This window comes from Muntiacus reevesi, chromosome 6, assembly GCF_963930625.1.
Source record: "Muntiacus reevesi chromosome 6, mMunRee1.1, whole genome shotgun sequence".
NCBI classification, from domain to species: Eukaryota; Metazoa; Chordata; class Mammalia; order Artiodactyla; family Cervidae; genus Muntiacus; species Muntiacus reevesi.
Window position 1 is genome coordinate 47,981,892 of NC_089254.1, and position 14,475 is coordinate 47,996,366.

The following is a 14,475-nucleotide window of genomic DNA, read 5'->3' on the forward strand; positions in this document are numbered from 1 at the left end:
CCCTCCTCCTGGGGATCTTCCCAACCCAGGGATCAAGCCTGTGTCTCTTGCATCTCCTGCATTGGCAGTACCACCTGGGAAGCCTGGACTCTCTCATACAAATGTGTAATTCAAGAGTCTACCAGTGACACTGGTGAGGTTAGTTGCAGCAGCCTTCGTTTCATCCTCTGGTTCCTCAGGCCAGCATAAGGGATGCTTTGTGCTTGAGCTCTTGTTGCCAGTGCTGTCAGGACAGGGAATAGACCTCACTTGAAAAGCTGTCCAAGGGCAAATCTCATCCAGTGCTGTTGGTTTCTTTCTAATGGGAGGGTGCACTCCTCTCCTATTTCTGTCAGTTTTATTGCTCTCCAGAGCCTTCAAACAGGTATTTTCTTAATATTGTTTCAAGAGTTTATCTTTATTATCTGCATGAGTAGATAGTCTAATAAAAGTTGTTTCACCATTACTGATAGTGAAACTCTCTCTGATGTACTTTGTATTGTTGTAATTCCTGTGTGACTTATAAAGACATCATCTGTGTGTTTAGTACAGTCAATTCTCTAGCTCTTTGTTTGCATGTAAATGTGTTTTCACAGGGAAAACACTGAGCAAAACCGACATTTTGAAATAGCACAAAGCTAACATTTTTTAGTGCTCCACACAATGATAAATACACATGTTGCCTTGTTTAATCCTGTAATGTAATCACTATTGTTGCTCTCTTGTGCATTTAAGAGAACCCTCCTTTAGAGAGGAAACTTATCAAGGTTACACAGCCAAGAAACTGAGATTAGAACTTAGTGTTGTACTTCTTGGCTTCCCAGGTAGCACAGTGATAAAGAATCAGCCTGCCAATGCAGGAGATACAAGAGATGCAAGTTCAGTCCCTGGGTCAGGAAGGTCCCCTGAAGTTGGAAATAGCAACCCACTCCAGTATTCTTGCCTGAGGAGTTCCATGGACAGAGGAGCCTGGTGGACTACAGCCCATGGGATCACGAAGAGTCAGACATGATTGAGCATGCACGCATGCTGTAACTACACTTCTTACTCTTTAAAACACAAGAACTTTATCTTTGGGTCAGAATAATCAAGGAAATTTTTAAAATATAAAAATTATTTTTTGAGTTTTGGAGTACATTTACATGCTTATTGGAAGGAGCGGATAGAGAAGGGGATGTTTAATGCTTATACAGAGCAGTGTGATCACTAATGGAGCAAGTCAGAGGTGACAGGAATAATGAAATTAATTGTTGAAGAAAGTCTGACTTTCAGCAGTTGGAAACATCTTTCCCTTAGAGTGAAGGGAAGGATGAATGGATTGATATGGCCATAAAAAGCTTAAGGGAGGAGACAGGATGTGCAGGGAATGAGTTAGTTTGAATTTTCTTGATCAAAGAGTCTGTTAGGGGAGACTGAGAGTCACTTGAGGTGTCATTGGGTGAAGTATTGGGGAGAGTGACAGAGGTTTAAATATCCTCTGAAATAGTAAATGATAGAGGAAACTAAACAGAGTTAGGTAGAGTGATTGATGATTGGGGCTCAGAGCTCAATTGAGTTGGGAGCCATGTGTAGTAGGTGCATCAATTATGTGATTTTCTCTGTGCTCTGCTATCTGTGGTGAGATTAAAAGACTCATGTTTGTCTGAGATAGGATTTATAAGGCACGAATGATGGAAGAACAGAGATAAAAAAAGAATAATGGCTGCTTTTCTAGAAGTATAGTTTTCTGTTTAGATACCTGAGATTAGTTGAGTTAGAAGTCTCTTTAATTTGATTCTAAAATGTAAGAGATGAAAGTTGTTTCAAAAATAAAGTGAGATGACCCAGTATAGAAATACCATGGGCTCCATGTGTGGTGTGGTGAGGAAAACTTGAGACAGTTGGAGCCGTAAATGAGTGCCAGGATCCTGACACTGATTCACTGGACCGCATCAGGGAAATCACTAACTTGGCCTCTATTTGGCTGTTCTGTAAAGTGCAAGTAGCCCTTAAATTCTAGAAGACAACGTTTCTTTTTCCACATCAAGAGGTAGATTATGAAAATCATATTTTAAAAATAAGATGAAAATTGCCCTGATTTGTGCTTTTTTCCTACGTTGGTTGCTAATAAGAATTTGGAAGGGGGGGTGGTAATACAAAACCTATTGAATATTTTCTCTATACTTCTAACTTTCTGTATATCTTCCATAGCAACCTACTTTGATGCATTTAGAAAAATTAAAAGTGCTTTAGCTATTAATAAGTTCAACTTTCTGTGAGGCACCCAGATGAATAAAATATAGGTATAAATCAAGTATAGGACAGCACTACTGTCCCTCAGATATTACCTGATCTACTTATGAAGTCAGCCCCCAAATTTCATATACAATAGAGTGTATGTGTGTGGACAAGTGTCTCTGATTATTCTTGGGGAATTATTTGGATTTCTGATGCCTCTTTATAGGACCTATTGCAGTGCTATTCAGTGACTTCTTCAAAGCAGGAAGGATCCCAAAATAAATGAATAATGCTTCTGACTGCCCACTGGGCAGTGAGCCATTCTTTGCTTTTGGTCTCATGTCTGACCGAGGGGGATGGGGTGGTGGATTTAATGGTGAGGAACAGGAACACATTCTCAACTGGTGGATCATGCGAGCATTTTCTGTCTCTGTTATTGATTACTTAAAGCCAAGTTAAATAATTACTGTCTCTCATGAGAGTATATTTGTGTTTAACATCTGAGGGTGGGTGAGTCCTTTCCATGTCTTCAATCGGGTAGATCTGCTTTAACCTTGATGAACTGTCAGCCCCTTCATGGACCACCATGGAGACATTGTCTCTAGTTGGGAAGAAAAGGCACATGGACCCACTTGGCTGCTGCAGCCCAGCTTGAGATGATCCCTCACAAGCACTTCATGGCGCATTCCCTGGAGAGAAGTGAGAAACCTGGGTGAATGTATTAGAATTGTATCTGTGTATCAGAAAGGCCCTCGGTTGTTTGGAAGATTGATGTTTCTATGCACTGTGTTAATTTCATTAATTTAGACATAGCAGCAAAGAAGACAGAGTCCCTGCCCTCATGAGTCCTGTTCTAGTTGGGGGTAGGCAGGTGCCAACCAAAGGGTGATTCACTAAAGGATGGAAAAGAGTGTCTTCCACAGGATGGTGAGGGCAGCCTCGCTGAGAAGGTGACAGCTGAGCAGAGGGCTGAAGGAGTAAAAGAGCTTGTGCCATTGGGTGTTTTGGTGCTTATTAGAAAAGTCCTTGTGGAGGTAAAAAAAGGTTTTTAAAAGCTCCTCCTCTGTGTTGATCACCTGGGCAAATGTTGTTTGGGGAAGCCTCAATCCTAGGGTCTATGGCTCAGTGAGCAGACAGACCCTTCTCCTGAAGGAAAAAATGCTCTTCTTTCCAGGCAGATGGAGCCCCAGGCCTGGGCAGACACTGGTGAGAGCTGGATTTTGGTTCCTCTCACCCTTGCAGCACACTAGTCCAGCATTCCTTCGTGGAGAATCCCATGGACAGAGGAGTCTGGAGGACTACAGTCCATAGGGTCACAAAGAATCAGACGTGACTGAGCATCTGAGCTCCCTTGCAGCCGACCACCCTTGCGTAGTACACAAACTCCTCAGTGCAGGAGCCCTATGTGACGGGTCATGGTGGAATTTCTATGCAGAAAGACCAAAGAGGCAAAGTGGCAGGGTGATGTTCAGGAAGCATTTCTATGCAGACAGACAAGACCAAAGACCAAAGAGGCAGGGTGATGTTCAGGAAACATCAGGGAGACCAGTGTCATGGGACCCAGGTGGGCAAAGGGGAACTGAAAGAGATGAGGTCAGACTTGGGGTTCACTGATACTGATTATATTTTTTATTTATTTTTTTGGTTGCACCACATGGCATTTGAGATCTTAGTTCCCCCACTACTATTGGAACCTATGCCTCCTGCAGTGGAAGCACAGAGTCCTAACCATTGGACAGCCAGGGAAGTCCCATGACTTTATTTTTTATATATGAGTTAAAATAACTTTCATATATGATTTTACATGATTTTCCCAGCAAATCCTCATTTGTAAGCTCAAAGTAGATTGCCAAAAAAAAAAAAAAAGCTAAGTAATGTGATTAGCAAGTATAGTTTAGAATTTAACCAAAATCCTGTTTTCAACACTTTTCATTTTACAGTGCCTCAAAGATTAGTAATTCTAAGGCATTAAACAAACAAAAAAAAAGTTCTCTACCAGAGTTCTGTTTTCACAGAAGCAGACCTTTCTGAACTATGTGTTGTGATTTGAAACATCAGATTACCCTTCTCCTTTTCTATAGTTAACTTACATTAAAAAAAAAAAAATTTCCTGTTGCTGTGATTGAGATTTTTTAATAAAATCATTGACATCTATTTTCTCATTTTAATGAGTCTCTGAAATATTATCTATCATCTCCCAACTCATTTCAAAAATGTGGTACTTTAGCTAACCCAGACCATACACTTGTTACAAAGTTAATACAAATCTCTCTCCATCTTTGACTGAAAGAATCCTCTGCCTAGTAATCAGGGCTGTCCTGTGCATTTCTTTCAGCTGGAGATGGAAAAGCTTCAGCTCCAAGCTCTTGAGCAGGAGCACAAGAAGCTGGCTGCCCGCCTGGAGGAGGAGCGAGGCAAGAACAAGCACGTGGTCCTGATGCTGGTCAAGGAGTGCAAGCAGCTCTCCGGGAAAGTCCTAGAGGAGGCCCAGAAGCTGGAAGAGGTGATGGCCAAACTGGAAGAGGAGAAGAAAAAGACAAGCGCGTTAGAGGAGGAACTCGCCACGGAGAAACGAAGAAGCACAGAGATGGAAGCTCAGATGGAGAAGCAACTCTCAGAGTTTGACACGGAGCGGGAACAGCTTCGTGCCAAGCTGCACCGGGAAGAAGCACACACCGCTGACCTCAAAGAGGAGATAGACAAGATGAAGAAGATGATCGAGCAGCTGAAAAGGGGAACTGACAGCAAACCCGGCCTCTCCCTCCCCCGGAAGACGAAAGATAGACGTTCCATCTCCATATCTGTGGCAACAGAAGGACCAATGACAAGATCCGTTGCGTGCCAGACAGACCTAGTGATGGAGAGCGCCGAGCCCGTGAAGAAGTTGCCTTTGACCGTGCCCGTAAAGCCTGCCGCGGGGAGCCCCCCAGTCGCCGCCGGTGCCAAGGGGAATGCCTGCGCCAGTGCCGCCGCGGTCAGACCGGGTGTCGAGAGGCAGGTTTCCCACGGTGACTTGATAGGCGCCTCTCTGCCCGCTGCCCCACCTCCAAGTGCAAACAGAATTGAGGAAAATGGACCGAGCACCGGCTCAACAGCAGATCTAACCAGTAGCCCAACCCCAGTACCCAGTACAGTTTCCCCGGCCTCCGGGCACACGCCCGCTCCGCCTCCGCACAGTTTACATTCACCGTGTGCCAACGCGCCTCTGCACCCGGGTCTGAACCCACGCATCCAAGCGGCTCGATTTCGATTTCAGGGCAGTAATGCTAATGACCCAGACCAAAACGGAAATACCACCCAAAGCCCTCCATCCAGAGATGTCTCTCCTACAAGTCGTGACAATCTAGTGGCCAAGCAGCTTGCTCGGAATACTGTGACCCAGGCACTGTCGAGATTTACCAGCCCCCCAGCGGGAGCGCCCCCGAGACCTGGAGCGCCCCCCACGGGGGACGTTGGCACCTACCCCCCGGTCGGTCGAACCAGTTTAAAGACTCCTGGTGGGGCCCGAGTTGACAGAGGAAACCCTCCTCCCATCCCTCCAAAAAAGCCAGGGCTCTCCCAAACTCCTTCTCCACCGCACCCCCAACTCAAGGTTATCATGGATAGCAGCAGGGCCTCCAGCACAGGGATCAAAGCTGATAACAAAACTGTGGCTTCGCCGCCTTCCACTTTGCCACAAGGGAGCAGGGTAATGAATGAGGAGAATCTCTCTAAGTCTTCTTCCCCTCAGCTGCCACCAAAACCATCCATAGATTTAACCGTGGCACCCGCAGGCTGTGCCGTTTCAGCCCTGGCCACATCTCAGGTGGGTGCCTGGCCTGCTGAAACCCCTGGACTGAACCAGTCTGCATGTTCAGAAAGGTCCCTTGTCATCCCCACCACCACTGCCTCTAGCTCTTCCATACACCCTGTTAATGCCTCATCCCGTAGAGCAGGTGCCTCTGACAGCCTCCTGGTAACAGCATCAGGTAAAGGGGTTAAAATGTTATATCCTCCTTTAAGAATGTGGCCTGTCCTCTCACTTGCCTTCATTTCCTTCACATTGCCTTAAAACTTTTTTTTTTTAATCTGATACTTTTTTTTTTTTTTCCTATTTCTTTCCCCTCTTTTTTTGTGTGATTTTCTTTAAAGGCTCCAGGGTATGGTGATTCATCTTGCTATATATGAATTGCGGTTTTGTTATGCTGAGTGGCTTTCTTCTTTTAAAAATAACCTGAAAGCAGTGGTTTGGAGCACACGGAGACCATTAATTTAGAGAAACTGAAGCATTTCCATGGGAGGAAAGACTCGTCCTTCTTATTAAATATTTATCTCACAAGACTTCACTGTTAGTGAGCCATCTCCAGGCAGTATGTGTTCAATTCTGTCCCTTCTGAGATGGCTTATTTGAAAGAATGAGTTCAGGTAGTTATTAACACTATAGTCTCCTTTGGATTATCAAATTGCTTAGAGGTGTTGTGTAATTGGTATATTCTGGGTTTTAATATCAGTTTGGTGTTGCCTTTTCTAACCTCAAAAATTGTGTGTGTGTTTGTAAACCTCTGTTTGAAGTTTAATTTACTTCAAAAGTTGTTTACTTTGTTTAGAGCTAACACTTAAGCACAGATGTAACAGCCCGTGGGCTGTATTGGAGAAGGTTTCCATTGCAGATGTGGTCTATAAACTCACTGAATCTGGGACTCTTGAACAAGTTGATCGAGTTGATCAAGAACTAGATTTTTCCCTTTTTGTTTTATAGTGCTGAAGGAAGCATTGCTTTTTATTGGCATTTGTTCTTCACTAAGTAAAAGTGGCTCTGAAATAATGTTATAGTGCCATAGTTTTGAAGAAACTTTGCAGGGGTCTCTCCTATCCCAGGATGTTAGTGTTTAGCAGAGGCTGTTGGATCTGAATGAGAGAGAACTTTTAAGAATTCAAGGAAGATTTGAGTTGTGTTGTTTTTAAGATTTAGGGAGAAGCATAGAAATAAGAAAAGAAGGTAGCACTGTACTTGCTAATTATCAGGTAGTGAGAGCAGTGTAACTGGACTGATTTATCCAGTTGTAAGCTGTCTCCTAAATAGTCAACTCCTTGAGAAGTTAGGTTCATACATTAAGGGGCACAATTAATTGGAAACTGCATGGGTTTGATGTTAGTTAGGTCTGCATTGAAATCTGGGCTCTGGCATTTGCAGCTCTGTGTTTTGCGTGATTTTTCTCAAACTGAGCAAATTTTCTCATCCTTAATATGGAGCTTATGCTGTGCATATTGGGGAATGTGGCTGTTAGAATATCGTAATTTAATATTTAATATCGTAACATGCAAAGAACGTTAGAGCAGCATGACTGATGAACAAATAGAAGTAATAGTACTGCTTCCATTTTGAAAATTTGCTTTAGGATTGACTTCAGTGTTGCTTTGTGATATCTTATTTTTTAATCCAAAATGGTATTATTGAGCTGGATGGCCTTTCTCATGGCTCTTTTCCAGCAAGTTAAATCCACCCTCAAAGGAGGAATTTTTGCTACTATTCAGGAGCATCAGAGAATGTGTGGTAAGGACTTAAGGTACTCACAGAACACAAGTTCCAAAAATGTTTGGAGCCCTGGCAGTGCTGTTGACGTAAATGCATGGACTGTAAAACACAAAACACTTCCTGTGATATATAAGTTTTGTCACTTTCTAAAAAATGCAGAGCCATCTTTGCTTTGTACCCTGATGCTCTGCCAGTGGCTGCCTGGGTCATTACTGTGCTCCAGGGGTCAACTCCTAGAGCCCTTTGGTTTCAGTGGGAAAGCTTTAAAGTCAGGATCCATGACTGAAGAATGTTTTGTCAGCAGGATGTAAGTTAACCTCTAGAGTCATAGAATTCTAGTCCACTATATATTCACCAAAATGACCTGTCTAGGATTTTGGATAAAGGAATCATAGCTCCTCTGAAGAAAAAAAAAAAAAAAAAAAAAAAATGCCCTTGCTTGTGTGTAGAAAGCAAGAGAGAATAAATTGTAGAACTAAAGAGACAGCAGTCACAGAAGATCCATGAAACTGGTTCCTCATTTTCTCTTCTCTTATTTTGCAGTTTGACCCCTGCAAGGTTACCTTTGGTGGCATAACAGCCTTCCATGTCATTTGATTAGAAGATGTAGTTTATTAGGAGAAAAAAGGAGGCAGTGGAATTTGTTTAGGTATCAGCAGGCATTTGCTGAACATCCATTCTACTAGGGGAGATAGAAATGTTATTATAGTTACATAGTTGGGGTGTTTAACTCAGCTGTGGATGTAGGTCAACTGAGACTTTGCGAATAAGGTAGAAGATTTCAACTCTTTTTCCACTTAGATGCCCCCCTTTTGGCTGCCGTGCCCATTGCAACTTGGGAAGCACCAGAGTGTCCTCCATCCTGCTTCTTAATCTGCCTTGCCTGGGTGAGCATGTACCTCTCCAAAGCACAGGCTCATTGAAGGGTTTTCATCTTGTAAACAGTTACTGATGTCATTGTGATCACTGAGAGCAGGAAACGGGGACACAGTGCACCTCCCAAATACCTGGTGGAGGTGTGCTCCAGGATCAGTGGTGAAAAGAGCTCTGGGCCAAGTGTAAATAGGCAGTGTTAGTCCATTTCTGCTCCTTTCTAGGTATTACCCTAAAGAGCAGATTCTGAGTCATTAGTTTTTTCATCTAAAAATGAAAGCACTGAACCAAAAAAGTAATAATAGATCCAAACCAAAAAGATGTGTTAAACTTGCCTGTTGAATTTTTTGAGTAGTAGTTCACTACCTCTCCCTTCTTGGAAATCTAGGTCCCATTATCTTTGAAATCCTAAAAATCTACATTTCTATGTCAGCTTATATCTATGATAAATGATTATGATTAAGTTAAAGCACTGAAGAGAATTGCAATGACAAAAGATATCACTTTGATGACTTGTTTTGTACATTAACTCAGCCCTTTTAGAGCCAAATGTAAAAATTTAAGTAACACTATTGCCAAATGTTAAAATTTTTATTATTTAAGTAAAATTTAAATAATTCAAAATTTTTTAGAATTTAAGTTCCAAACAGATTAGAACTTCTTGCTGCTCCTGAACTTGTCACACGAATGCATTAATTGTTAAATAAACAGAAGCCTAAACCAAAACTCACTCTGGGCAACTGAGTTTCCATACCCTTGGAAATTTTTTTTTTCCTTTTTCTTAAAAAAATTGTTTGATACATTTTATTTGATTTGGTTCAGATTTTTTTCCTTAGGTAAACATGCATTTAAAAAATTCTTCTCCATGTTTGATTGGCTTAAAGACTAAGTCAGAAAATGAGATCCCTCTGAGCCATGAATGAGATTAACCTTCTCCACACTCTGAAGCTGATGCCGGAAGCTGTTCTCAACTCCTCTGCTATTGCATGTTCTGTCTGTTTCCTTCATCACTGCATGTTCTGCAAGATGCTTACTTTTACTAATGTTTGCATATGACACTGTAGAGCTGAATGACCTTTTTAATGACCATCATTAAAGTAGCTATATGACTGCAGGTTTGTTCAGGCATTACTTAACCATTACTTAACCAGTCAACTAAATATTATAATTTTGATCATTGTGGGGAATTTGAAATGAACAGTAAAGTCTCATGGTGAAGTTTTATTTTTCCCATATTTATAACAGGGTTTATTATAGTAATTTAAGCTTGCCTAGCCTGGAGAAAATTGGGAATGGTAGTGGAGATAAAAAATGTACTTAAGAATACATTTAAGAATTTTTAAACTTTAAGAATATTTGGTATTTATAAAGTGATTTTCATTTGTAAAGATTTTTTCAATATATTTAAAAGAAGAAAATAAGAAAATTGATATATATTCTTCTTGAGTCTTTATATTACAGAACTATAAGACTCTTGGGTGGTCTAAAGATTGAGAAAATTTTTGAATAAAATATTTTGTCTTTAAGATAGCTTAGCATTAGAAATCAGGTTTCCCAGGAAATTATATCCATACTTGAATATTTCCATAAAAAACAGTTAAAAGATATTTATATTTTAATTGTCCCCAACGGCTGGAATCATCTTAAAAAAAGAAAAATGAAAACAAAACTCAAAAGGATGGCAAACTATTTAATATGTACCTGTTAATATTCCTAAAAGGATGTCAAGAACTGATGACTGCCACCACCCCCCCCCCCCACCGCCCCCTGGTTTGAGTTAGAGGTACTAAGAGAGAGAGGGGATGGGGTTGGAGGTTGGGAGGAAGGAAGGTGGGGGAGATGAGATGGACAAACAAGAGTGTGGACCATAGTCCCTCCTATTCCACAGAGAAGCACAGTGCCAATGCCTTCAAATTGCCTTTGTGTTTGCTTTGCAGTCAAGGTTTCATACCTTGGTATTTATAATTTCTCTGTTTATCATCTATTTCTAATAAGTACTGATTTAATTTTTGTGGGCTTGTTTTTTTGTTTGTTTTTAAGAAAATACAAAAGGTAAAATGTACCAGAGAGGAGCCTTCTTGTAAGTATGAAGTAAAAAATGTTACTTTTGTAAGAAGAGCTAGTGAATATCAATGGAAAAATATCATAAAGTTTAGATAAATATCTGATTTTATAAGCATTTGAATTTTATGTTATTATAGTCTGAGTAAAAGCAATAAATTACTCAGAGATAATTGAAGATATAATATCCAGCTTCTAATAAGCAGTCAGTTTCATCTGTAGAAACTGCTTTGGTGTTTTTCCGAACAATTTTTAAAGTTCTGAGGAATACTTTGATATTCACCTTTTTAAAACTTAAATAATTTAAGGCCAGTAATTTAAGATTCAATGATAACTTTATTATTTTTTAATATAACACCCATGTACTTAGAATATTATCCTGGTACTGAGGTAGTAAAGATGCAGGGCATAGTGAAGATCTACCATTGTATCTTACTACAGAGACTGTTACTAGGCAGATGTAGAAAGTGTACCCCAGGAGTGAATATGTGCACACATACCCCCATATACACATCAACTTTACTTTCAGATTTTTGGGTCTCCATAAGGAAGAGGGAAAAGTGGCTTATTTTGAAAGTTAACTGTATTTAAGCCTAAAATATACTAAATACCTATATATTACATTAAATAAACATTTTTACTTTACTGTTTTTACAGCCTTTTGATCAAGGAAGAATTCAGAAAATTTTCCATGCTATATGCAGCCGACTTCACACACTTAACAGATTCTCTTCTAAAGCTGCTAAATACTGATGAGAAATCCTAACTATGATAACTCTTATGACTTTTGTTAAAATTATATGGTAGAGTGTCCTGTTTTGTTAGCTGATTAAAAGTTTTTGGTACAAAATGTGAAGATGGCCAGATGATATAGTCTTCCATTGTGTATTGAATATTTGTGCTGGTATATTCTATATATGTTGTACTTTATTAGTTCTTAATACTTAATAGTAGTTGGCCGCCCACTATTTTTTTTCCCAATAAGGGAATTCAAAGAATGCAAATATTCCTTCACAGTATTTGGTCCATCTCAACGGTTTATGTAAAATTTATAAATTAAGTACCTTGGAAATATTGTAGAAAAAAGGAAATTTTCTATTTTTTAGAATTATTTCTGTCTTATGCCTAAAGATATCTTTCAGTTAATAACAAAACTGAGAAAATCTGTACATAGTTTTAAAATTCAGTTTGTTTTGGAACCCTGAGGAGGAGCTCGAACTTTTAAAACAAGACAGCCTTCTTAGTTTCCTGAAACCAATCACCACTTTAACACTTATCTGTACAAGACTGACAACTAAAAATAATTTGTCATGATGTATATTAATTTAACTAGCAGCAGATATAAGATTGAAATAACAGCACAGATTTATGCTGAAGTAAATATTAACAGATTGGTCATATTAGAAACCACATAATCCTCTAGGGGTACGTGTTCATGTGTCTGTGTGTGTGTAATTTGGAAAGGAATGGTTAATATCTGTCTCTTATCCTTGCTCCTACTGTCTAACTAGGGTCACTTTAACCCACAGGCTGGTCACCCTCCCTAACCCCTTTGCTAATGAGTGGTGGTCCTGCCCCCCTGGCTGGCAGGCCCACCCTTCTTCAGCAAGCTGCTGCCCAGGGAAATGTCACTTTATTATCAATGCTGCTTAATGAAGAAGGACTGGACATTAATTACTCCTGTGAAGATGGCCATTCTGCCTTGTATTCTGCTGCTAAGAATGGACATACAGGTAAAGATGGTACCTTCTTACTTCTCTGTATCACCCTCTTGTAAAAGGATGAAGAGTTTAAAGCACTGTAACCATTGTTATGAGCAAAAGCTGCATTTAGGTTTCACATTTTCTCTGAGAGGTGAAATAAATAACTTTTTTATACGATTTAAAGTTTTGTAAACATTTAAAAATCCAATTTGGACAGATCGGTAACAATGTAAAATTTTGCAGCTCGCAAAAAGTTGTCTTTGTTTTATGCACAGTAAAATGTATTGTGTGCCTAGAAATTTGGGGTCTAGTAACTGATGCTGAAGCTGAAGCTCCAATACTTTGGCCACCTCTTGCGAAGAGTTGACTCATTGGAAAAGACCCTGATGCTGGGAGGGATTGGGGGCAGGAGGAGAAGGGGACAACAGAGGATGAGATGGTTGGATGGCATCGCTGACTCGATGGACATGGGTTTGAGTAAGCTCTGGGAGTTGGTGATGGACAGGGAGGCCTGGCGTGCTGCGATTCATGGGGTCACAAAAAGTCAGACACGACTGAGCAACTGAACTGAACTATAAAACACATTTTGAATAAAGCACCTATCTGTGATCGCTTTGGCCAGGACAAAATAGCTCTAATTTGTCTTTTAGAAATGGCTGATGTCTGTGAGAGTGAAGCCTTAGGGCTTTAGCATTTGCTGCAGTGAGGGAAAGTTTTAGTAGTTAGGAAAGGTCATGGGTCTGAAATTGTTCTGTCGTTAGAACCAATTTATAGTTATTTGAATTTTTTAAGAGAACTGAGAAGTTGTACAACTATACACGACATGTTGATGAAGTTGGGGGATTAATCTTGTTCCTTAAAAAGCAAATCTTATAGTCAAATACACTAAAACATAACAATAGTACAGATAAAGAGATGAGCTGATGGCAAATGCAAAGTCAGATAGTAGGCATATGTAAGCCATGTGATCCTTGGTGAATTCACATAATGTGGCTTCCTTGGAAGTGTTCAGAGCTTCAGTGTGTTCCAGTGGGATTCATAGAAGATTCTAGAGGACTACAATATGAGAACTCATTATTTTAAAAGTATTTTGGAGTACTTCTTCCAAAGTACAGTGGGAATTTCCTCTAAGGTAGAGAAATTCAGTCTAGTAAATAACGTGTGGAACGTGAGTTCTAAGTAGTATTCATGCCTGAGTCTGGTGACTTTCTGGAGGTTCTCCTTGATTTTCATTCAGGGAGTTAAGTCTAAGATAACCACAACATGAAAGCATTTTAAGGATTAAATTAATCACCAGAAAGTAAGAATTTAACTATTTAAATGCAAAGAATGGTATATCAATTTAGTCAAAGAATTTTGTTTTCCATCCAGTAACATTTTTTTCTGGGATTGTCTGATGGAAAAACCTGGTAAAACATTTTCTGACATATGACTGTCCTTCCACTCATCAGTCACTCTCCCCTCCCCCCCAAAAAAATGAAAGAAACCTTGTCTTAGTTGATAAGTCCTGGAGTATATGATCCTGGGGGAAAGAGGCTTCTTTTCCTTCATAATAGCCTGTGGAATCTTACATCGACCCTGAAAGAAATGTCAGATGAGCTGTGCGTGAGAGAGGTCCCTTGGGGTTAGTATCTCTCTACAGCCTGTATAGAATTTGGCTCATCGTGAGTCTAAGTGGGAAATTAAAGTGGCTTTCTATTAAAATCCGTAGACTGTGTGAGATTGCTGCTGAATGCAGAAGCCCAAGTCAATGCTGCTGATACAAACGGCTTCACACCCTTGTGTGCTGCAGCTGCTCAGGGACATTTCAAGTAAGTGATGCTCTTAATCCTTTTTTTTCCCCCTCATGAAAAGAAGCTCTTTATAATTTGCACACATATTTTAGTTCTGGCTGAATGTGTAAACTAGTTCTTAAGATCCTTTGGCAAGTAAATTCAACTAAACATCTTTGAGAATTTAAATGCAAAGGAGGATCCTAAATTTGCTCTTCTTAATAATAGATAGTTGTACATTGGGAACTGAAGAAGAGGAATATGCTGTTTCCAAACCTAATGTGAATGAACTTGCTTCCGAAGAGGAAGATTTTTTTTTAGCATATCAACATAAAGTCATCCCTCCTGTCTGTAG

General features: G+C 40.1%; 1 protein-coding gene across 2 annotated transcripts in view; it reads left to right on the forward strand.

Annotated features, from left to right (window-relative positions):
- CTTNBP2 (cortactin binding protein 2) overlaps positions 1-14,475 on the forward strand; it is a 163,046-nt gene that overhangs the window by 75,270 nt on the left and 73,301 nt on the right. The window contains exons 4-6 of one of the 2 annotated variants that reach the window (XM_065938735.1): positions 4,532-6,164; positions 12,175-12,378; positions 14,060-14,159. In XM_065938735.1, the coding sequence (XP_065794807.1) occupies positions 4,532-6,164; positions 12,175-12,378; positions 14,060-14,159 (1,937 nt within the window). Of the gene's footprint in view, positions 1-4,531; positions 6,165-12,174; positions 12,379-14,059; positions 14,160-14,475 lie in introns of those variants that run through there. The other variant, XM_065938736.1, reaches the window with a different exon arrangement.